The following is a 25,599-nucleotide window of genomic DNA, read 5'->3' on the forward strand; positions in this document are numbered from 1 at the left end:
TAGAAAACATGGGCAGACTTTCAACCCACAATACTTAAGTAATGGATGGATCTTTTTGTTTCTTCTAACTTATCTTTCTATTCAGTCTTAGCTTATATATAGCATTGGGTTCTTTTTTCATAATTTTTTTAATAAACTTTTTTTTAGGTGCAGAGTTAAATTGAGCAGAAAGTGCAGAGATTTTCCACAAGTCCCTGGTCCCCACACAAACACACAGCTCTCCCATTATCAACATCCCCAACCATTCAGTGCTACATAGTTTATATTAGGGTGTACTGCTGATGGAGGGATGTATGTTTGTATTGGTGTTGGGGATTGAAGCCAAAGCTTTGCAGGATGCTGAGTATGCATTCTACCACTGAGTTATACTCCAAAGCTGATCTCTTGATATTAAAAAAAAAAAGAAAGAGAAGAAACAAAACTCAGATACTTGCAGAATACTCTTGTGTCCTTACATGTATAAATGCAAGGCCAGGCATGGTGTGTGTGCCTATAATCCTGAAGACTAAGGCAGAAAAATTTGAGGCCAGCTGGGGCTACTCAGTAAGATTCTGTCTCAAAATAAAAAAGGGCTGGGAATGTAGCACAGTGATAGAGTACCCCGAGGTTAAATCCCCAATATCTCTCTCTCTCTCTCTCTCTCTCTCTCTCTCTCTCACACGCACACACACACCACATACACATTCACACACACACGCAAAGCAAGTGCTAAAGTCACATGAATGTTTTCACTTTAAGTTGTCAATGAAATGATCATAGAATTTTTTATTGTTGTCTAAAGTAATATTTCTCTAAGAATTCATGGACCCCAGAGAATTTCGCCACAGACTCTCAGATATTTGTTGATCCCATTTGGAAAACGTTACTGTGAATGGTAGTTCATTTTGAACTCATTTTTACAAGCTTGTTTTTATAAATTTTTAGATGTTAATTTTAGGAGCATTATATATTACCTAAAAAAAGTCTTAAATATTTTTAACTGCTCTTAAAGAACATGGAAATGCCTGATTTTCCAAGAGGTTGTTAATAAAAAAAAAAAAAAAAAAAAAAAAGGCCATCCTGTCCCTAAGAATGTATAATACAAATTTGCTATCTGCAAAGCCAGATTTAATATATCTTTAAAAAAATTTTAAAATGAATTTTAAAAGCCTGATTTAACATTTATAATAATGAAAACTGACTTCTGACCACATTACAAAGAAGTAACCACATGGAGTAGAATCAGTCCAATTGGAAAAGATTTTGAAATGACTTGGATTTTATCCATTTTATCCATTCATTCATTCATTCATTCGTTATATTTTGAGACAGGTCTCACTAAGTGACCCAAGCTGTATTCGATCTTGTGATCCACCTTCCTCAGCCTTCTAAGTCACTGGGATTATAGGTGTGAGTTGCCATACTGAAGTCCCTTGGATTCTTTCTTCTATATTTTCCCTATAAATCTCTACCCAGTAAATGTATATATTTTCTGCAGCAATGTTTAATGTTTAGTTCTTTGTCTATATCTAAGAAATATTAATCTTAGAATAATTTGTATGCTAATATTGGCAAATTTTTATTTAAGAAGGAAGAAGACAAAGGTTCCCATGATAGAATTTTCTAGGGGAAATATTGGTCTAGGTCTAGCATAGAAGCAAAAGTAAACCAGCCAAAGTAAGCTAGATTAATAAAAACCTTTAGGTCCTACTCCTCAGAAATTTTGGTATTGTCCTAGAGGAAAGGGCAGCTATTCATGGGGTCACTGCTTATATGGGGTTAATAAGCAGATCAGAACTGTAATTCACCATAGAGGTGGACCTCCCTGTATGGAGACCACTGCTCTTTCAAGACTCACCTTACAAATACTATCTGACCATCAGCAAACAGGGTCTTCCTGGGAAATGGCACGTATCCTGACTTCCCCTCAGCCTTGCTGGCTCATAGTCCCTGAAAGCCCTCCATTGTTCTGGGTGTCACAGAAATGCCTTAGGGTCTCTAGGCTTAGTTTTGTCCTTATCCCCCACAGCCAGGGTCTCAGAGAAAGTACAGGAAGGAGGAGAAAGAACCCATATTGTTGTTCTTTACAACTTTAGAAAAGCCCAAGTTTTAAGAGAGAGATGACACAATGAAATGCTGAATTAGAGATGATGATTGGTCTGGGTTTGTTTTTTTTTTTCTTATGTGGGTATGTCTCTGTGTCTTCTATCCTGTACCATTGGTCTACCTGTGTATTGTGGTGCCAATATCATGCCGTTTTTGTTACTATTGCTCTATAGTAGAGTTTAAGGTCCGGAACAATTTTATACTCCCAAACATGTTGGTTTCATGAAAGAGCCTTACACTGACTCTAAGGTTAACAGTACAACTTAGGCTTTTGCAAGAGTTCCTTGTAACTCTTAAATTGTATGGCTAATGAATCAACATTATCACATAGGAAAAAGGCATTCTTTCTCAAACTACTGTTCTTTTTAAGAACAATCTTAAGCAATGCAGAATACTCATTAAGTTAAGTATGCAAAATGCAGCACATACAGATATTGTGTTAGTCAACTTTCTGTTAATACAAGAAAATACCTGAGATAATCAGCTTATAAGCAGGAAAGTTTTATTTTGGCTCATAGTTTTGAAGGTTTTAGTCCATGGCTGCTTGACACCATTGCCTTTGAAGCTGTGAGGAGGCAACACTTAGTGGCAGAAAGCAAGTGGTGAAGCAAGCTATTCACCATGCCTGGGAAGCCAAAGAGAGAAAGAAGAGACTAGGGTCCCACAGTCCCCTGCAAGGGCATGCCCCCAATGACCTCGGACCTCCCCCTAGGTCCCACCTCTTTTTTGGGGGGCGGAGGGGTACAGGGATTGAACCCAGGGTCACTTAACCACTGAGCCACATCCCCAGCCCTTTTTATTTTTTTTATTTTGAGACAGGACCTTGCTAAGATGCTGAGGCTGTCTTTGAACTTTTCTCTTACCCCAGTCTCTGGGATTATCGGGGTGCGTCACCATGTCTGGCTAAGCCCCACCTCTGAAAGTTTCCACACGTCCACATAGCACCAATCTGAGGCCTCAGGGAGACAGTTAAGATCTAAACCATAGCCAATGTTCTTATGTTTGCATTTAGCAAGAAGTTGGATAAATTATCCAAGCTAGTCATAGAACTCAGCCCCCATTATGGGCTGGCAATCAGTTATAGAAAGAATAATGCCTACTTCAAAAAACGTTTCTGAGGAGCAAAATCTCTCTCAAGATGCCACCATTCACAGAAGAAATGTTCAAATATATTAAGCAATTTGACAATGTGAAGATTTTATGAAAATTCTTAAATCACTTGTTAATTTAAATCACTTATTAAACATAAGCTCTTATTGAATTATCAAGGAGTTTATGGTTATTATTCATTTTTGGTTTTTTTTTTTTAAGTACTAGAGATTGAACCCAGGGCCTTACACATACAAGACAAGCACTCTGCCACTGAGCTACATCCTAAGCCCTTGTGATTATTTGTGTTATTGGATTCAAGTAAGAGTTCACTTCAGCTCATTCAGAATCCACTGACCAAGCTTAAAGCCTTATCACAGAGTTCACCTCCTGGTCTGTGAGGGTTGCCTCCAGACTCACAGATCAATCACAGCTTCTGAGTCATTCTTAATGTGGGCTCCATATTCCCCTTCCTCAGAGAATTTTTCACAGGAAAGGAATATATCCTTCATCTGACTGATGAACTTGAATACCTACCAGAACATTGCTTTTATAAACTGTTAGATCCTGTGTTCATCATGCTCAGTCACTAGCACCCAGCCTAGCTCTTAGCATACTGCTGGTGTTGGGTAAATGTTTATGCACTATCCAGAGCCAGTCAGAGAGGCATTCTCCTATACTGTTCCCTCTCTGTCTCCTTTGCTGGCTCCCCCTCTTGCTGGCTCTCTCTTTGTAGGTTTTTAAAAGCCTTGTTCCAGGAAAGTTTTATTTCTCACATCTGTGCTGCTTCACCACCACCCTCCTTGCAGTCCCTGTGGCAAATACCTTAGGCTCTCTTGCTCAGCCTTCCTCATTTCTCTTCTCTAGACAGGCAGAGCCTAATTCTGCATCATTGCTCATAATTATCTCCATCTTCATATTCCCACCATCTTAATTGAGGCCCTCATCATCTCCTGTAAGGACTTCTGTGGTGACTTTTCTCCCATTAATCTTTCTCCAGGATATATAACTTTCTAAACCAGAGATTGAATTCTGAAAAACCTTTAAAGGCTTCGTGTTGTGTTCAATCACTTAAGCAGAATATTGAAGACCTATTATGGCTGGCTTTATTCTCCTTCACATTTTGCAGTCTAATCACATAGACCTGTCTATTGTTGAGTGACCACTTCTTTGTGAGTAGTCATATCCCATTGTTCATTTCATTTCCCTGCATTAAATTAGCATCTACTCTCAGAATCAGCCAGACAGGCTGGGCATGATGGCACAGGAGGCTCAGGAGGCTGAGGCTGGAAGATCATGAGTTCAAAGATAGCCTTAGCAACTTAGTGAGACCCTAAGCAACTTAATGAGAGGCTGTCTCAAAATAAAATTTTAAAAAGAGCTGGAGATGTGACTCAGAGGGTAAGCACCCCTGGGTTCAATCCCTGGTATTAAAAAAAAAAAAAAAATCAGCCCTATAGCTAACATTTTTGGGACACTTGCCACATGCCCAGTGGATACCTTATTTATTCCTCATAGGAACCTAATGAAGCAGGAAGAGCTAACCCAAAGGAAACCAATAGCTTTTTGCTCTACAGCCACTAATTGCCCTGTTCTTTTTAACCATATCTCCTATTGTCTTTTTTTTTTTTTTTTTTTTTTTTTTTGCAGCTGGGGATTGAACACAGGATCTTGTGCTTGTGAGGCAAGCACTCTACCAACTGAACTATATCCCCAGACCCTCTCCTATTGTCTTGTCTCTGTTATTTTTCCCCTCTCAAGCAGTTCTATTCTTTACCAAACTATTTTTCCTTTGCTTCCATCTTCAGACATCCTTAAGATTATAGAAACTGCCATTCCTTTCCCAGACTGCTATTCCCTTAGGCTTCCATTCTGTTTCTCCCTTTCTTAACACTCTCAAACTTCTTGGAAGCACTGCTTGGTTTCTTACCACCCAGTGACCCACCCTCATAAATTTGGCTTCTGCCAACCCCAGTTCTCCTAACTCTGCCTCACAGTGTTCCTCAAGGGGGAAAACCAATAGCCTTTTCTTAGTACTTATCTTCCTCAACCTGTTGGCAGCTTTATCTTGATTACTCTGCTTCCTCCTCTAATCTCTCTCATGACTTCCATCTTTTTCCACACTGTTTCTGTTGTCTTGTCATTGAACCTGACCATCTTCCCCTGTTTCTACTGGAGAGCTTTTCAAGCTAGAGTTCTTGCTTACCTGAGGCAATGCTTAAATAGTTTCTCTGTGGCCCCACATTTTTATGAGAATTTTTAATGTGCTGTTTTAATTTTGATTATCTTCAGATGAGTTCTTTGTAACTAAGAGCCACCACTTCAGCTACCTGTTATGCAAGATGCTATAGGGATACACATGGGCAGAAGAATTAGAGATGCTTTCAAATAGTGAAATCCAAGGGGAAACAAACAAAAAAAGGAGTGTAAGAAAGTCAACCAAATTCCCTATTATGGCTCTTTGGATTGTTTTACCAAGTAATCACTAGATAGTGACAGCATTTGACTTTAAAATGATGCAAGGTTTTTTGTTTGTTTGTTTTGCAGCGCTGGGGATCAAACCCAGGGCCTTACTCATTCTAGGCAAGTGCTTTACCACTGAGCTACATTCCCAGTCCTGAAGTCATCTTTCAGGTCATTTTCCTAGTTTGAACAATCCAGTTAGCTGCTAAATCTAGCAAAGTTGTCCTTTTTTTTTTTTTTTTTTTTTTTTTAACCCTTTGGTACCAGTCCTCATTCCAGCCCTCTTTTGTATTTTATTTAGAGTCAGGGTCTGGCTGAGTTGCTTAGGGCCTTACTAAGTTGCTGAGGCTGGCTTTGAACTCTCCATCTTCCTGCCTTAGCCTCCCAAGACACTGGTATTACAGGCCTGTGCCACCGTGCCCAACTGTAGTCTTCTTTAATGATAGCCTTTGACTCTCCTCTTTTCCATTCCCCTGGCTGCTACCTTTGGGCTGGACTACTGTAATTGCCTAACTGTCCTCTACTTTCCCAATTTATTCCTCAGACTCTTTCCAGTTTAATTTCCTAAGGCTTATATAACCTAGCCATACCCCTGTTAAAACCCTCCCCCAGCACCTTTGTATAGCAGTCCTCTATAAGGTGACAGGTACTGTCTGCCTCACCTAACTGAACTTCCTGTTCTTAAATCACACATGTGCCTTCACCCCTGTACATACCTTAGTTCAGGCTGTTCTGATCTACCTGGAATCCCAGCCCTCTGTCAGAAGATCTGTTCATCCTAATCCAGCCTAGATGCATCCTTCTTTGTGAAACAGGGCTTGTTTCTTTGGTTTTTATTGTTTTGGGGGATTTGTTTGGTTTTTTCATGCTGGGGATTGAACCTAGGCCCTCACTTATGCCAAGCACTCACTCTGCCACTGAGCTACACTCCCATGAAACAGTTATCCATACCATAGAACATTATATTTTCCTTCTCTGAACCTTCGTAGCAATTTGGTTGACTTTCTTACAGTCCTTTTTTAGTTAGTAAAAAGTCCTTTAGTTAGTTAGTAAAAAAGTTAGTCCTTTTTTAGTTAGTAAAAAGTCCTTTTTTAGTTAGTCCTTTTTTAGTTAGTCCTTGTTTAGTTGTTTCCACTTGTATCTCACTATTTGAAGGCTTCTCTAATTCTTCTACCCTTCTATATCCCTATAGCATCTTGCAAAGTGCCTTGCAGCTCAGCAGAACCTAAATATTAAAGCATCATTTCTACTTAAAGCTTCCCTGCAGTTCTCTCGTTCTCTTGGAGATTCCAGTGAGTGCTTAGCAACAAGAATGTCTCATGCTTAAAGAATGAGGTAGAAATTTTAGGTAATATAAGATTTAGAGACAGGTTAAAGGTTAAGCTCCTTCCTCCTCTTCTCTATTCAAACTATTATGACACAGGTTAGTGGGTAGTAACTGAGCCAAGATGCTGTGGAACCTGCTGGGTCTTCCTCAGATTTCCCAGAGGACCATCAGCACTGCTTTACACAGGCATTTTGAAAATAAAATTCTAGAAAAACAACAGCTGTTCCAGGAGAATAATGGAATTCCAGTGCACCTATAGGGTGGGGTGGGAGAGGGGGAACTGATACTCTCCTGTATGGAACCACCTTGATTTTTATGATTGGTTGAACAGTATATGCCATATGTCAGTTGACCATGGTTTTGTTTCCCAAGGAACAGGATTGACTTCAGTCATCTCAGAAATCATTTGGTCCAGTTTTATGCAACTGAACTCTTCCTTGGGGATCAATATTTATTGATTTACACTGCCATCAATAAAGCAATCTTTTTTTTAAGTTGTAGATGTATACAATGTCTTTGTTTTATTTATTTATGTGGTGCTGAGGATCGAACCCAGTGCCCCATGCATGTGAGGCAAGCACTCTACCACTGAGCCACAACCCCAGCTGAAAGCAATCTTCACCTTTGAAGATTTTTTGCCCTTGGAAACCCATTGCCACCACCAGTCTCTGGAAGTAAGGAGAGAGAGAGGAAAAAGGGTTTGGATACAAGCAAGCATCTGCCTCTTTGAACCTCTTTGAAGTAAATTTATTGAGTAGATTCTTTTCTGTTTTTTAGTAGACACATTCAACAGCTTTTTTTTTTTTTTTTTTTTTTTGGTACTGGGGATTGAACCTAGGAACCCTCTGCCACTCAGTCACATTCCCAGCCCTTTTCATTTTTCATTTTGAGACAGGGTCTTGCTAAGTTGCTGCAGCTGGTCTGGAACTTGAAATCCTCCTGCCTCATCTTCCCAAATTGCTGGGATTACAGACATGCACCCACCATGCCCGGTGAATTGACAGTTTTTGAAGAAACATTTCTCATAAAAATTTTGTGAGCTTTGTTGCAATGATTTGAAGTGCATCTTTCTAAGAAAGATGAGCACAGGTAACTGATTTTCATACAGTACCTAACATTCATGATTTGCTTATCTCTTTTGTGTCCTGAGAGAAAGGATAAAAGTCCATCTTATGATTTGGTTTGGGGACTTGAACCCTAATGTGGACAGGGTCTCTTGGAACATTTGGTTTATGTCTGGGCTCCTAAACTGCTTGAGAATGAGGCCCTTATCAGAGCAGACTCCATAAAAGTAGATAATTTTTTTATATCCATCTTTTTTCATTCCTCTTTGTTTTTCTCCAGTCTTTTCCTTTTTCCTACCATTTCCCTCCCCCAACCCCCACCTCTGTTCTTTTCTTCTCTGTTTGTCTTAGACTAGTCCTTGGTGACATAGAGATACCCCCAAAGTTGGTGGGCTCTCTTGTAGAATGTCAGTCTCCAGCTTTCCTTCAGTTTATATCCAGTTCCTTTGCATTCCCTGGTTTTTGGTATGCTTCAAGAGTTGTGCTCCAGCAGCTACATTCCAGCGTGACCTCTAGACCAAGAGACAGTTGCTGCCTCCCAGAGTGGTCATGTTACTAGCAGCCAAACCCAGGGACCCCACCTAGATCCCAGGTGACTGGATTCAACCTCCCACCCACATGGAAATAGACAAAACTTGGAAAAATGGATTTTATGTAGTTTGAGCAAGCCAAGGAGCTGGCTTTGAATGAAATCTATTTTCCTTCTAATCTGACTCCAGATATTTGTGGAGCAGTGAGCAGTGTAGCCTGTGGTCTCTTTTCCCTGCCCCCGTGTCTTCAGGGCCCCAGGTAGGCTTTCATGCTCTTTCTGCCCTAGTGTTATACTGAACCCTACTGACCTTTGTCTGCTCTGGATGACAAAGGAAGTAATAGAGTTTAGAAATGTGCCAGAGGTGGGTGGAGGAAGGGCAGCTGAGCCTTCCAGCCTGGGCTGTACAAGCCACAAGACCAAATAAGGGCGTGTGAGCTGCCTCTGTCTGTAAAAGTTCAGAGTGCAGTGTGCAAAAGTGGGACTCAGTTTTCAGAGAGATAAGCTATTACCCAGCCCTGGTGGAGTTCCACAGAGAACGTGTCATCAGCCTCTGCATGCAGGACTCTGTGGGGATTTGGGGGGGGTCTGAGCATGGGCTTGTTTGAAAGGAGAGTAGGAGGCTTCCCTCACTTGATGCCTAAAGGGACTGATCTCCCCACAGAAAGTTCTCCCAGAGCATTTCCATGACTCTCCTGACCCTGCTCTAAAGAGTGCCAGCTAGGGTGAGTCAGAATGTGTAGAAAAGGTCAGAGTTTGAGGATATTCTGCCAGTAGGAAAACAAACGTTATTTTTATGAACTCTCACGGGCTGAGAGGCTGTCCTGTTTACTGAACATTGAGGTCTAGGGTGGGGTTGGGATTCTGGTCATTTTCCAACAGTATTATTAACACTAGGTTTGCTAAATCCACCCTCAGGAAGGGCTTGTCATGCTTTGTGGGTATCAAATCAAAGGAATGGCAAGAGTCGGCTTCCTCTCCCATGTTTGATGGCTTCCAAAATTTCAACCTCTCTCTCCTCAGAGACCTTAGATCCAAATGCAGAGCCATCATCTCCATAAGGTATTTGATATGCTTCAGAAATACTGTCATGTGGTTGTGGCATCAACAAGTCATGCCACCACCCCTATCTGAAATTCCTGACCTCCTACCTGCCCCACTCTCCTTTCCCTGTCAAATTCTTTCTCATCCTTCAGGATCCCAAACCTCACTCCACCAGACCCAAACCTTCCTGAGGAAGGGACCATGACTTGTGTCTGTCCTGGTCCCTAAACTTAGCCCCATATTTAATACATAATGTGCAGTTAGTACGAATCCATTAAATGAGCAGATTCTGTTCTCCCATAGCTCTGCCCTAGTGTCTTGGGCAGGCACCTTTCCCTCTAGATGTCTCTTCTCCAAGGTTATGCAGTCCACCAATCTCTGGTTGGTTCAGTCTGACAGCTCCTTGCCTCAGGCTCATTCTGCCCCTTTTGCTTTCCTCCTCTAGGGTTTCTCTGCCATTTCTTAGCATCTCAGGTGCCCAAGTATACTCAACCCTGAACTACTGGAAAGCCAGCACTCTATGGAGAGAAATATTTTCTCTTTCTCCCCCTCTACAGGTGAACAGGTCTGAGATGTTTTTCATAAAACTTGTTAGTTCTATAGAATTGCCTAGCCAATGCCCAGAATTGGTGCCATGTCAATAAGGCCTCCCTCCTCCTGTGCTTCCCTCCCTCTGTAACATCTCTGCTCCTGGAGCTCACATTCCCCAATAAAGGACACACTGAGCTTAGGCCTTGGTTTTAGGCTCTGTTTTCTGGAAACTGAGACTAGGATATCTGGGTACCCTTTATGTAGAAGTTCTCTCATAGATTTATTTTGTTTTCAGAATTCAACTTCTTTAAATGTATTTCTATTTCTTTTTCCTGTGAGCCTCATTCTTTACAAGAAGACTGCAAAATTAAAGTTTAGGAACTTGGGAGGAGGTGTGGTGTTTTTATTGTATGTTAACATTTCATACCTTGGGTGTATCTATGCTTTCTACCTTTTATTCTGAACATGTCTAAAAAACTCTTTGTTATCTTTAACATTTTTTTATAAGCCACAATTCAGGAAGTTAGAGAAATTGCTCCCTGGTGGTAAAGCAACAGAACTGCTGACCTCTTTCTTCTGTAATTGCAGTGAAAGTGGTATTTCTGCCTGCTCTGATTTTGTCCTTTATAATTCTCTATATCCTTAGGATAAATTTCTAGAAAGATAGGGTCAAAGGGCACACATAATCATGTATGGACAAATTGTCTTCTTAGCAACTTAAAACTCCCACCAGCAGTATATGACAGTACCTTTTCCCTGTGTTCCTCTCCACATATATATCTTGCTTTAATCTTGTATCTCTTTGATTCTTTGTAAGAATCAGAAAGAACGTACTGTTATTTTGGCAGTTTGCATGTCTTCCTTTATAAATTGCCTATTTTCTTTAAACTAACTTTCTTTCTTTCTTTCTTTTGTAGTGTTTGTTTTTGGAGGGGGCCATGTTGAGGACTGAATCAGGGCAAGTGCTCTACCACTGAACTACAACCACAGCCCCAACAATTTTTAATAGGCCTTTTAAATAATTTTAAGTAGTTCTCAGACTTCTTTTGAAAACAACCTTGAAGCTCTACCTCTCATTCTCAGTTCTCCTTTGCTGGCTTTCATTGGGAAACATCACCTGATTGATTTGAGATGTAAAGTCATAGAGTGGAAAGACCATAGGTCTCTGAATCAGAAGGTCTAGGTATGAGGTATGACCATTCAGAGCTTGTGTTTTGTTATTTCTGAGCTAACAGAACTGGGAAAAATGAATTCTATTAACTAGAATTCTGAAAGGACATCAGTACATCCAGTAAAGAGGACTCAACAATTTCCTGATGCAATCCCTAGTTATCTTTGTCCTGAAGTATCTGATGCCCCTTGTCCCACTCAATTCTCTGAAGTTATCATCCTCAACTTTTCTTAGACAAAACCTGGCCAAAAACTTGACTCCATCTCCATCAGTTTTTCTCAGAGTTGCTCCACTTTAAATCTTGGCAAATTTACCCGGACACATCAATATCTGAGAGATGTCCATATTCTTTCATTAAAATTTCTATAAAAGCTGTGGAGAATCCAGGTGTGGCAACACGCGCCTATAGTCCCAGTTACTCAGATGGATCACTTGAGCCCAGGAGTAGCAAGATCCCACTGTAAAAAAACATATATATGTATCTTAGATTTCAGAGCTGTAATCTCTGAGGAGGTCATCAGGTACAGCTTGAGCCCATTGTGGTCACAAGGCAAGCAAAGGAACTGAATCTCGGGTACTCTATCATCCTACCCAGTGTTCTCTCCATCAAGTCGCATTACCTCCTGATGACCCTGAACCACCTTATCATGTACAGGATCCTGTCTTTGGGCTTCTGGGATAGAGCTAGCTGTTAACCCTTACCTGACTAAGGCTTTGCATCTTGCATGCCCTGTGATTCCCAGCACACACACATATACATACACATCCTACTCCCTACCCCCGTCCTCCGTGCAATACTCCCTGTCACCCTCTGTACCAAAGCACCTGGTGGGTTACTGCATTCCCATAGAGCTAAACTTAACTCCTTAGACAGTGAGAGGTAGGTGGCCAGACTGCTGCTGCTGTCCTTTGAAGGAGTAAGGCCAAGATTAATAAACAATTAAAAGTAAAAATCCACTGAGCATCTGTTGTAAACATGACATTACTGATACCTTATCCCTTTGCTCTGCACCATGGAAACTAGTTTCCATTGCTAAGTGGCTTCTGGATAAGTTTAACCAATAGATGGTGATAATGGAAGACTGGAAGGTAGAGGAGGAAAAAAACAGGGTATTTCCCCTTCCCTCCACCCCAGGTGGCAGCTCCTTTGGTGATTCAATGTTTCCTGACTAACTCCTACCAACCTAGTTCCACCATCACCCAATTTCATGACTGTGGAGTCCATCCATCCTCAAGGTGGTGGCATCCTTTTATTGCCAATCTCTGGATTCTTTCATTGTTCCCTTTTTAGCCTCTCATTTCTTCCTATCAAATGGGTAAACAATTTTCTGTATTCTAGATAGGCTTGGTGGTGTAAAGCTGTAATCCTATGACTCAAGAGGCTGAGACAGAAGGATCACAAGTGTGAGGCCAGCCTCAGCAATTTAGCAAGACCCTGTCTCAAAATTTAAAAAAATAAAACAAAAAAGGACTGGGGATAGAGTTCAGTGGTGTGGTAGCCCTGAGTTCAATCTCCGGTACCACAAAAAAAAAAAAAAAAAATTCCTTCTGAATACTTACTGCTTTCCATTTTCCTGACTGGATCTTGAATTATAAATGACTAATGTCACACCTGTCCATCAGGGAACTTATAATAGGTTAGAGAGTCAAGAATTAAATAGCTGGAGGTAGTGGCACACATCTAAAGTCCCAGTGACCTGGGACATTGAAGGAGGAGGATTTCAAGTTCAATGCCAGCCTCAGCAACTTAGCGCTTCCCTAAGTAACTCAGTAAGACCTTGTCTCTAAATTAAAATCAAAAAAGGACTGGGAATGTGGCTCATTGATTAAGTGCCTCTGGATTCACTCCCTAGTACCAAAAAAAAAAAAAAAAAAAAAAAAAAATAGATGCAGAACACTAGTAAAATAAAATGTAGGCATTCTGAACATTTACTAAAAGTCACTAAATTATACACCTAAAACAGGTAGATTTTATATAAAATTATACCACAATAAAGTTGTTTTAAAATATGTATCAGGACTGGGGTTGTAGCTCAGTGGTAGAACAATTGCCTAATATGTGAGGCCCTGGGTTTGATTCTCAGCACCACATATAAAAATAAAGATCTATCGACAAATACAAAAATACTTTAAAAATATATATGTACATATATATACCAGAATAGTATACCAGAAAATAGCTGGGAATGGTGGTACACACCTGTAGTTCCAACTACTCAGGAGGCCAAGGCAGGAGGATCACTTTAGCCCAGGATTTTGAGAACAGCCTGAGCAACATAGCAACACCCTGTCTTCTAAAAATAATAATGATAATAAGTAGTAGTAAAATAAAGTATCCAGGAAATAAATTTTAAAAAATGAACAGTGAGTAGATTAGACCAGTGATCTCCAAATTATTATTTTTTTTGTCATGTTCCCCAGACCATACAAAACACATTTTGAGTTCACACCTCCATATTTGTGGGCTTTTTAATTTAAATTGCATACCTGTTAAAACCTGTTCATAAGAGATTTTATAAAATAGCTACAAAATAGAACTTCAAGCAGATGGAAACACATGTAAATAAGAATTCTTATGATTGCCTGCTTTAACTGCAGTTGCTTATTTGATACCTTTCCTGGAATGCTCTGCAAAGTCTTCAGAGCAAGGAAGACAGAGAAGTTCTTTCTTTTTTCTAAGGACTTAAATTAATCTAATGTAGCAATAATGTCACTATTTTGATATTTGCATATCCTTCAGTTTTAAATGTTTTCTCACATGTATTATCTCATTTGCTCTCTCAACTAGAGAAACAAAGTGGATCAAAATAGGAGATGTTTTTGGAGAATCTTGAATGCCTGACAAGAAGTGTTTGGAATTGGTCACAATAACATGTTGCCATATCAGATGGGCACAGAGCAGATGCTGGCAGTCCAGAATCCCCCCAGTAATTAGCTTCCTCAGCATGTCAGGGAAGAAAGGTGTGGAGTAATGCCTGCCCCAGTGCACCTCACTCCACGTGATTCACACCACTCATGGCACTCTTTGGGATTCATCTTTCAGCATTAGTGGGTGTAGCCAACAACTTTCCTGCCCTTTCTCTTAGACTGCTCCCCCATCTTGTGTGCTAAAGTTCCATGAGACTATTACTCACATATTTGGTTTCCAAAATGATGCCTTGATACATTTATCTGGCTGTCCCAGTCAGGAGCATGTATGTAGCCTGCTATCGCTTCAAAGTACTTTCTATGGTTCCTGTATTTCTAATTCTCCTTCACAGTCTGAGCTCAGCTCGTCATATTTTATACTCCATATCCAGCTCTGTTTACATAGAACAAGGCTGGACTGCGTACTGGTCCTACTTTCTTCTTCTTTTTTTTAATATTTTTTTAGATGTTAATTGACATTTATTTTATTCATTTATTTCTATGTGGTGCTGAGAATCGAACTCAATGTCTTATACATGCTGGGCAAGGGCTCTACTACTGAGCCACAGCTCCGGCCCCCTACTTTCTTCTTGACCCTTCCCCCACTTGCTGAAGTCTGCCCTGCTCACTGCGCGAACATTCTGAGAACTACATGGAGTGACTAACAGGGACTCATGTCATTTTCCTGATGAATAAACTCCAGGTTTTGCCCAAGGTCCTAAGGGGGTCAAATAATGGCCCCAGTTCATTGGGAGGTTATAGCAGCCTGCCAGATAGGGAGCAAAAAGAGTTTTTGAGTTCTCAGTGGCATTATGGGTATTGTCCCTACCTGAACTGAAAGAGAGACAGGAATCTGTTTATAAGATTGTAAATAGGGCTGGGGAGATAGCTCAGTCGGTAGAGTGCTTGCCTTGTAAGCACGAGGCCCTGGGTTCAATCCCCAGCACCGAAAAAAAAAAAAAAAAAAGATTGTAAATAATGCAAAAGGGGTCAAATTGAATCATTGGTCTCATATCAGGTAACACAGATCCATGTACAAAAATTGGGGCAGAAAGGATTTCAGCAGGTGGGAAAAAATAGGTTTGACCTGGTGGAGACAGGTAAATTGTAGCTTACTCTGGCAGAGACCTCTGCTCCTATGATGTGGTGGGCCCCATTCCTGGTGGAGGAAGAATACAACTGGCTCCCTAGTGCTAAGACTTCTTGGCAGTCAGAAAACCAGAATTCACATCCAATTCAGAAAACCAGGATTCATCCAGCTACCTCATAAGCAGGCTTCTTAACTTCTTCTGTAAAGGCTCCCTTCAAAGATGGTTATGAGATTAAAAGAACTAACATACCTTTGTACTTTGTACTTTTTATCGAAGCATGGGTATGGTGGTACATGCTTGTAATCCCAGTAATTTGAGAGGATCACAGGTTCAAGGCTAGCCTGGTCAATTTAGAGAGACCCTGTCTCAAAAATAAAACATAAAAAGGGGGCTGGGGCTATAGCTTAGTGGTAGATGCCCCTGGGTTCAAACCTAAAAAGAAAAAAATCATGGTTTTTTTTTGTTTGTTTGTTTGTTTTTTAATTTTGAGATGGGTCTCTCTGTGTTACACAGACTGGCCTCAAACTCCTTGACTCAAGTGATCTTCCTGTCTCAGCCTCCCAACAAGTTGGATTATAGGTATGCACCACTGTGTCCCAGCCTTTTACTGTTAGTCTTAACAAAGTGCATCATACTATCTTTGTTCAAATTCATTGTTAGCACATCTGTCTCCCCAACTTATGGATAGGGTCTTGTCTTACTGATGTTGTTTCTTCCTCTCAGCAACAAACACAAAGCTCTGAAAGTGTATTGTGTGGAATTAAGCATTGTTTCACATGTAAAGTTGTTTCATGTGTAAAGATTAATCTCTTTAACTGATATCTGAGAACTCAAAGGTAGAGACCCCCCCTCCAACTCCTAATGTAATTCCTATCACAAAACCAGGCACATATCTACTAGATCTTAGGGAGAAGTTTGCTCCTGAATAGAATGTTCAAATTGTGCTTCTCGCTTGCAGTGATTTCCCAGATGACCCAGGAGTGCAGTGGAACACAGAGGGTGTGGCCAACATTCTCCTCCAGCATGTAGAGGTCAATGACATCAACCTGGTAAGGGTTTACATCCCTAGAGAAAATCCTGGGATCCCTGTCCTATCTTAACAGTTGGTTTCTGCAACTTGTCATGTGATTACCCTCCCACTTCCAGTTTTGCTCCAAGGCCACTCCATAAAGAGATCAAAACTTCAGCTCTCTTCTAAACCTTCGAGGAACAAACACACCTTTTAATTCTTTTAGATCTTTTATGAAACCAAGTAACTGAATTATCAATGTTCTGATAGAGACAGAGGTTTTTTTCCAAATGATGTCCTCCCTCCTCCACCTCTGTCCCACCTCCTGAAAGCTCAGATTCCCAGCAGTGTGCACTGTGACTCTCAATGATACAGAATTTCACCTTGTACCAAGCAGTTTCACATTTAAAGTATCATTTTCACTTCTAAGGCAAATGTTATAATTCCATTTGACATTGAGGAAACGGAGGTTTTCAGAGCCCAGACAGCTTGCCCAGTGTAGGCAAGTGGTAAAGATAGGATTTTTTTGTTTGTATTTTTGCGGTACTGGGGATTGAACCCTGGGTGCTCTACCACTGAACTGTATCCCCAGCCCTTTTTCTAATTATTTATTTCAAGACAGGGTCTCGCTGAGTTGTGGAGGCTGGCCTTGAACTTACAATCCTCCTGATTTAACTTCCCAAGTTGTTGGGATTATAAGTATGTGAAACTGGCAGAATTTTTTGTTTTTGTTTTTATTTGTTTTTTTTGTTTGGGAGCTGGGTATCACACCCAGGACCTTGTACATGCTAAACACATGCTCTGTCACTGAGCTACACTCCCAGCCCTGATGCTAGAATTTTAAGTCTGTTTCTCACTGCTGAAAATCATGAGAATAAATATATACCCACTTAAGAGGAAAATTTCAGAATTATATAAAAGTAGAGATCCACATGTACTTGCAAAAGTGGATGAGTCTGGCAACACCTACCTCAACTCTGCTAGGATTAGCAGATCTGGATTTAGGCTATGGTCAGTTTTAAAGCTGCCAAGGAGGCTTGTTGTCTAAATTTCAAAAACTACTACTACTGCTCCTCCTCCTACTACTACTCCTACTACTACTACTAATAATAATAATCCTTCATGGGTTAATATCTAAAATTACACCATTTAAAGTCCTTCTCATTTGATTTAAGTTTTGCTTAATCCTCTTCAAAAGATCCTTGCTGAGTGTGGTAACACAGGCCTGTAATGCCATTGATTTGGGAGACTAAAGCAGGAGGATTGCAAATTCAAGGCCAAGCTTCAAAACTTAAGGGAGACCCTCAACAGCATAGTGAGAACCTGTCTCAAAATAAAAAATAAAATTTAAGTGCTGGATATATAGCTCAGTGGTAAAGCACTCCTAGGTTCAATCGCCAGTACAATGAATGAATGAAGAGATAAATAGCAAGTCCTGCTGGTAAGAGAAACATATTAGGCTTTTATCAATGATGAATTCATCATTGTAAATTCATCTAGACCTTTCTTAAACAAGGATTTTCACTAATATACTAATCAGACTGGATTTTTGCTTTTGTTTTTATTTTTTGCAGTCCTGGGAATTGAACCTAGGGGCCTTTATCACTGAATTACATTGTCAGCCCTTTTTATTTTTCATTTTGAGACAAGGTCTCACTAAGTTGCTGAGCTGGTCTCTACTTGCCATCCTCCTGCCTCAGCCCCCAAAATAGCTGAATGCCCATCTAGATTGTTTTTGTTTTGTTTTCTTTTGTTTTTTCACATTGGGAATTGAACCCAGGACACTTTACCACTGAGCTACATCCCCAGTCCTTTTCATTTTTTTATTTTGAGACAGGATCTTGCTAAGTTACTGAGGGTCTTGCTATTTTGCTGAGGCTGGCCTTCCCTGCCTCACCTTCCCAAGTTGCTGGAATTACAGGCATGTACTAGACCAAACTGTTTTCTAATACCAAAAAGATAACTGAAACAGTATACATAGACAAAATGTTCGTTTCACTGGCTCACTCTGAGTCACATAAAGGCTAAGATATAAGTAGGCCTCAAGGGCCCTGACCCTGCCATCTTGTTCTTCCACTCCATCTAATTATTTTCCTGAATGGAAAAAATGGATTTTATGATTTTTTTCAGGCCTATACATCCCCACTCTTCCTTCCTAGAGGGTCTAAGCATGAAAGAAGCAGGATTAGATGCTTGCATTTAGGAGTCATATACCCAGTCATGCTGAGAGAGGCTGGCCTTCTTCCCCTAATGCACAGTTCCCCAGCCTTCACATCCGAACTTCCTAGGGCTCCATAGCCTAGATATGTAGACAGAGCTAATCTTCAGACTGGCTCTTCAGCCTTGGCAAACACATTTTCCCATGGTAGTGGCTTCCCCAGACCAGTTCCCAAATACTGTCTCCCCGCCTCTGCTACCTCAGTGTGTAAGAGGTATTGATCTCCCCCAATCACTCCTACTTTTAGGATATACTCTCATCTGTTCAACTTGGAATTCAAGGTCCTCCCTGATCTGGCTGTTACTTTAATCCAGAACACTGGTGATTGGTCCTTGCTGAAGGGCTAAGTTTCTTTTTCAGAATGTATTGCAGCTAAACTGGGTCTTGAGTATTTGAGGGTGGGAGGATCTTGAAGGCACAAGACAGCTTGGCATGCCTTTCTGGCTTTCAGAAAAGTTTCCTGGGCTGGGGTTGTGGCTCACTGGTGGAGCACTTACCTAGATGTGTGAGGCACTGGGTTTGATTCTTAGCATCACATATAAATACATGAATAAAATAAAGGTCCATCAACAATGAAAAATATACATTTTTTTTTTAAGTTTCCTATATTTGAGTCCCAGAAAAGTAATTTCTGATCCAGGCCTACTTCAAGACCCCATTCTCCGAGAAGCCTTCCTTGACTTCTTCAGCCCTCTTTGGGATTCTCACAGTATTTGCAGTGTGCACTGCACATAGGGCATGTGTTGCTGTTTATCCTTTCAGGTAAGGACTATGTCTTGCAAACTAGACTGTAAGATCCATGAAGGCCAGGACCACACCTGAGATCTTTAAATCTCCAAGAACTGGCACAAATCCCAAGAGAGAGCTCCTCATAGAACTCCTCCGTCACTGCCTGGAGGTCTTTCCTGAATGTGTGCTAAGCTACTAAGCTGTTCACATTCATTCAGTAAGAGGGCCTTTATTGTCAAGAGAATCTTCAATTAATTTTATTGCATTAACAAAGAAAGCACTTTAAAACAGCTCTTTATTAATAAATTATTTGCAATACCCTCTGCTGTTAATAAGAAAATTTAAGCTGAGAATGCTTTCTTGGTCTCAACTTATTGCCACAGTAGATGTATAGGATCATCCTAAAACAGCCAGTGTAGCCATAACCAGCTGTAGTAGAGCTAAGTATGAGTTTGTGTTCAGCTCCCAGGGTCAAAGTTATGTGCTCTTTCTCATAATCCCACAGTCCCTGTAGGACCAGGGCCAAGGGGTTAGTACTAGGCAGGCAATAGGTCTCTCAGGGGCAGTGTCCTGTACCTTGCTGAGTGCATAAATCTTGGGAGTCCCCCAGAGCCCTGTTCAAACTGGACATACTAACTGCACAGTGATAGACATGAAGCACCAGTAAAGAAACATAGAAACATGTATCCCATTTGTTTACAATAAAAAAAAAAGAAAGAAAGAAAGGTGAAAATTTCTGGAGGTGAAATTTATTAAAACTGAGATCAAGGAAAAAAAAAAAAAGAAGAAACATAGAAGTGGAGAGCACAGTGCTGGGCCACAGGAAGAATCTATCACCTGGACCGTGCCAGAATGAGATCAAAAACACCCTTGTCTGAAGCAAAGCTTACTCTGCAACCATCTCCATGTTGTGATGGCAGGAATTGGTTCCATCTGGCCCCATGGCTATCATATGCTTGCGAGCTATCTGCTCTACTCACTAAGGAATATCATGAGAACCACAAAGAGTGACTCTTTGTGGATAGGGCTCTTGAAAGTATAAAGCTACCCTCCATAGAAAGCAGTTCAGGAGGTTCATCATGTCCTTTCTAGGTGTCAGGCAGGCTAGATATTGGACCCTAACCTCTTCTTTAGCCCTTAATTCAATACATATCTGTTAAATGTCTGCTATGGGATATTCACTGTGTTGAGAACTGGGATTACATCAGCAAACCAAATCTTCCTACTCCCTGCCCCTTAGAGCAGGGTGTCTCAACTATGGCATTACTGACATTTGGGACTGGATAGTTCTTTATTGTGGGGACTGCCCTGTGCATTATAGATGTTTGGGTATATCCCTGGCCTCTACCCACTAGATACCAGTAGCAAATTCCCTCCTCAGTTGTCACAATAAAAATGTCTGCAGACATTGCTAAATGTCCATGAGTAAAAGCATCCCCAGGTAAGAACCAGTGTCTTAGAAACCAGAGTGCCCTAGGGCTGTGAGTATTCACTCAGCTGTAGAGTGCTGGTCACCTAGCATGTATGAGGCCCTGAATTCAATTCCCAGCACCACAAGGAAAAAAAAAAAAAAAAAAAAGGAGGAGGAAGAAAAAAACTTAAGATGTCTCACTGTTGTCTTTTTTATTTGGGGGGTTTGAGTAAGATTTCCTTTGATCCAAAATTTCTGGATGGTGTTCTGTAAAGAACTATAAATGCCATTATTGTCATGTACAAATCTACAAAAGTTCAGGGACCTGGATACAATCAGCTCAGCCCTACTTGCAACAGAAAGGAAGAGTGAGGACTGGGGTTGTGGCTCAGTGGTAGAGTGCTTGCCTAGCACATGTGAAGCACTGGGTCTGATCCTCAGCACCACATAAAAATAAACAAAATAAAGGCATTGTGTCCATCTACAACTAAAAAAATTAAAAATAAAAGAAAGAAGGAGGGAGAATATAAAATGATATAGGATGAAGAAGAAACAAATGCCTTAGAAAATTTAAAAGTAAATGAGGTCTGGAGGAAAAGCTCAGTAGTAGAGCATGTGCTTAACATGCATGAGGTCTTGGGTTTGATCTCCAGCACCAAAAAATAAAAGTAATTGTGCTGAATTCCACATGGCCCCAAATCCCCTAGCCAATTGAATGCTCTCCAGTATTCATCCTCTCCACACCCATCATCCTCTCCCCATTGACTTTTTTTGGGATACTGGGGATTGAACCCAGGGACGCTTAACCACTGAGCCACATCTCCAACCCTTTTTTATCTAATAAAATTATATTAATTTTTTTTAGAGACAGGGTCTCTAATATTTTATTTAGAGACATGGTCTTGCTAAGTTGCTTAGGGCCTTGCTAAGTGCTGAGGCTGGCTTTGAACTCATATTCTTCCTGCATCAGCCTCTTGAACTGCTGGGATTATAGGTGTGTGCTACCACATCTGGCTCCCCATTGACTATTGAACCCAGGGGTTCACACATGCAAGGCAAGCACTCTACCACTGAGCTATACTCTTTTTATTTTTTATTTTGAGTCAGGGTCTCACTGGGTTGCCCAGACTGGTCTCTAGCTTGCCATCCTCTTTAGCACCCCCCACACACCAAGTCACTTGGATTACAGGCATATACCACCATGTCCAGCCTAGCATTCCTTCTTTTTTTAATATCTTTATTTTTATTAATTTATTTTTATGTTGTGCTGAGGATTGAACCCAGTTGTCCCGACCCGCGGGACATCAATGCGGACGGCAAACCTAAGAGAGAAGGAATGAAGGGACAAGAGACGCAGGAAGAGACAGCAAGACAGGAATTCTGATCAAGCTGCAAATTTTTATTGTTCTCACGGGTATTTATGCTGAGGGAATGAGGGGTATGACGAGGTGCAGCCTGGTTGGTTGTATTCTTCTGCTGGGTTCCTGATAGGGTGCAAATTCGCGCTGGCGGGAAGGTGAAGTTCGCGCCGGCGGGAAAGTGTAGTCCCGGAAGAGAAGCTGTGGGCGCCATAGGCGCCATACTGTCAGAATTATCAGCCAGGAGCTGGGGGAGGGGCGCTGCTGCTTATTGTAAAGGTCAGAATGAGAACTTCTTGGTCCCTGACATTTCCCCCTTTCTTATATAAAATTATTGACCATTATTTTAAGGGGGTGATAGAGGTTATGTGGAGAGACGGGGGCACAGCTTGCCTGAACAGGTATAGGGCTGGAGTGACAATCCCTCGGGAACTGCGCCTGTCTTAGGTTGTCCGTGGCAGAGCAACATCCTTACCCATCATTGGATAATGAGGCTCTGGCCCTCATTTCCTGTCTTAGGTTGGTATGAGCTCTCACGAATCTTACCCGTCATTGGCTGTCCAGTTCAGCTCACAGGGGTGATGGTCTTTTAAGATCACCATCACGATCCATCATCTCCAGTCGATGGTAATGAACCTGAATAGGTTTCGCCTGTATAGCCTCAATTTGAGCTTTAAGAAAAGCCATGATCTTGTTGAATATCAAAGGACCTATAGATACAATAAGCAGCAAGCAAAGGAGGGGACCTAGGAAGGGAAGGAGATAGGGAAGGAGTCCACTGAATCCAGTCCATAGTGGATTATCAGCCAGTGCTTGTCGGCGTTTTTCTAAGTCTTCCTGCAACTGTTTGATCTTGTCCTTAACAATTCCTGACTTGTTGGCATAGAAACAGCATTTTTCCTGCAAAGCCAGACAAATGCCTCCCTGTTCGGCAGTTAGAAGGTCTAAACCTCTCCTATTTTGTAGGACCACTTCTGCTAAGGAATCCACCTGATCTTGAAGATCTTGTATGGTACTTGAGAGTATCTGTACATCAGAAATCAATTGTCTGGATAATTTTGTATATTGAGTAGGAGAGACCCCCAGACCAGCAGTACCTGAGGCCACTGCTGTAGTTATTCCAAGTCCTGCAAGTAAAGGGATAAAGGTGACAGCACGTTTAGCTCGTCCTGCAATGTGATCAATTGTTGGTATAGGAACAGGCTCATCTCCTGGAATAATATCTACGTCTGGGAGCAAGGCAGCTAAGACACATAGTCCAGTCCAGTTGGCTGGCAGTTGAGTGAAAGCCTTATTACCTCCACAGACAAATACGGTGCCATTAGGGGGGCACAATGGCTGTAAAAATTTGAATGTCTCAGAGCAATCACTAAATGTCATAATCCCTACATTTAAATCCCAGGTATTATTATAGCCAGGTGAGAAAAAGCAAGTAGTATTGGAAAATGTGAATGGCTGTACCAAAAATGGTGGAGTCGGTAGACAATTTTTACTGGTTAAATTGGACCATGGTGTATTAGGATAGGTTACATTTCCAGCAATTTTTCTAGTAGGGGTAGCAGCTGAGTCATTTCTATAATCAATTGGAATAGCTAATGGAGCGGGATATCCTAACTGCAAGCAAAGCCAACAATCTGCAGTCAAGGGAGAATTAGACCGATTAAGCAAGGCATAAGTGGCTTCAAGAATATCGTAAGTGGCAGGGTCTATCTCAGAAGGTCTGTGTTTAGGTAATGCTAGTGGGTGATATAAGAGACTAGGATGCAGTTCCTCGTACATCCGTTGAATTTTCTCATAGACTTGTTTGGCTCTATTAGAATCTTGGGGGCCTCCTCCATCAGATACATGTAGGGGGGCTATAGTAGACCAACAAATTGTTTGCCCTACTAAGTCTGCAGGACATGATGTAACTCTTAATTTTCCAGGGGTATTAGACCAATCCCCTCCAGTTGATCCTGTATGGGACCTTAACAAGGTGGTAGTAAAATAGATTTTACCCCCTGAGGAACAGGTTTGAGCAGAGGAGTAACAAGAACTATGGAAGGAAGTGTGAAAGGTTGTGCAAGAACAGGGTCTGTCATTCAGGGGATTTTTCGCATAGATTGTCAGCTGCATCTATAAGAGAGGAAGATTCATCCTCAGGGGGAAGGTTTCCGTCCCTGGGTTGTGGTAAATCATTGACCTGTTTGACCAGGCGTTCTGGTAACCATCTTGGGGCTGCTTGTTCTTGATCTAAAATACAAGCTGAGCCTCGTCCCCAAATGAGGACGGGATCTGGGCCTTTCCATTTATTTGTTAAAGGATCGCGCCACATAACAGATGGGCGAGCAGAATTAGAAGAGGGATGCCAATGTCTGTCTGCGGTCGAATGTCCTTCATTGTCTAGGGTAAGAAAGTTAAGAGCAAATAATGCATGATTAAGGCGATCCCTGGGAGTGGTAAATGCAAGGGAAGAGGCCTTAAGGCGGGTAAGCCAGGTTTTTAAGGTGAGGTGTGCACGTTCCACAATGCCTTGACCTTGAGGGTTATATGGAATTCCAGTAGTATGAGAGATTTGAAGAGTGGCACAAAACTGTTTGAACTTGGTACTGGTATATGCAGGGCCATTATCTGTCTTAATATGTGCTGGCTTTCCCATTATGGAAAAGGCTGAGACAAGATGAGAAATGACATCCTTGGTAGCTTCTCCGCAATGCGGTGATGCAAAAATAAAGCCACTAAAGGTATCTATGGAAACATGTATGTACTTTGTTTTCCCAAATTCAGGAAAGTGAGTAACATCCATCTGCCAAATCTGATTGGGCAGTAATCCTCGAGGGTTAACACCCAGATGTTGAATAGGAAGGGAGACAACGCAAGCAGGACACGCTTTTACAATTTCCCTTGCTTGTTGCCTGGTAATTTTACAGAGTAACCGAAGGCTCTGAGAATTTAAGTGGTGAAGTTTGTGTAAATCTGTGGCCTCTTGGATGGATCCAATAAGAACTGGGAAAAGGGACCGAGTGGCTGCATCAGCCTGAGCATTACCCCGTGATAGGGGACCGGGAAGATCAGAATGTGCTCTAATGTGTCCTAAGAAAAATGGATGTTTTCTGGCCTGAATTAGTTGTTGAAGCTGGTTAAACAAAAAGGCTGCGTTGGAGGAAGCCTTAATGGCGGGTGAAATTTCCAATAGGGGCACAGAATGGGCAATGTAAGCACTGTCTGTATAAATATTAATAGGTTTATCAAAAAATGTCATAAAGACTTGTGTTATAGCAAACAATTCTACAAGCTGTGCTGATGGATAAGCAGTGTCAAAGGTGGTAGGCTGATTATCAACAACAAAGGCTGCACGGCCATTGCTGGAGCCATCTGTAAAAACAGTAAGGGCTTGTGGAATAGGAGCCTTCCGAGTAACCCGAGGAAAAATAAATGGATGTAACTGAGCAAAATGCAAAAGGGGGTCATTGGGAAGGTGGTTATCGATTATTCCCAAAAAGCCTGATAGAGCAATACCCCATTCATCCCTCGTCTGTAGCAAAAATTGGGTTTGATCCTTAGTGTATGGAATCAGAATGTTATCAGGGTCTT

At 41.3% G+C, this 25,599-nt stretch overlaps 1 protein-coding gene and 1 pseudogene across 2 annotated transcripts in view; both read left to right on the forward strand.

Moving 5' to 3' along the window:
• Positions 1-25,599, forward strand: part of Pigl (phosphatidylinositol glycan anchor biosynthesis class L) — a 95,232-nt gene that overhangs the window by 49,799 nt on the left and 19,834 nt on the right. For both annotated transcript variants that reach the window (XR_007107625.1, XM_047543256.1), the window contains exon 3: positions 16,260-16,350. Coding sequence is in view for 1 of the 2 variants with exons in the window: in XM_047543256.1 (XP_047399212.1) it covers positions 16,260-16,350 (91 nt within the window). In the remaining variant the exon portion in view is untranslated. The remainder of the gene's footprint in view (positions 1-16,259; positions 16,351-25,599) is intronic.
• On the forward strand, positions 7,086-7,348 carry LOC124979068 (cytochrome c oxidase subunit 7A2, mitochondrial-like; annotated as a pseudogene).

The sequence above is a fragment of the Sciurus carolinensis genome, chromosome 3 (genome assembly GCF_902686445.1).
Source record: "Sciurus carolinensis chromosome 3, mSciCar1.2, whole genome shotgun sequence".
In the NCBI taxonomy this organism is placed as follows: Eukaryota; Metazoa; Chordata; class Mammalia; order Rodentia; family Sciuridae; genus Sciurus; species Sciurus carolinensis.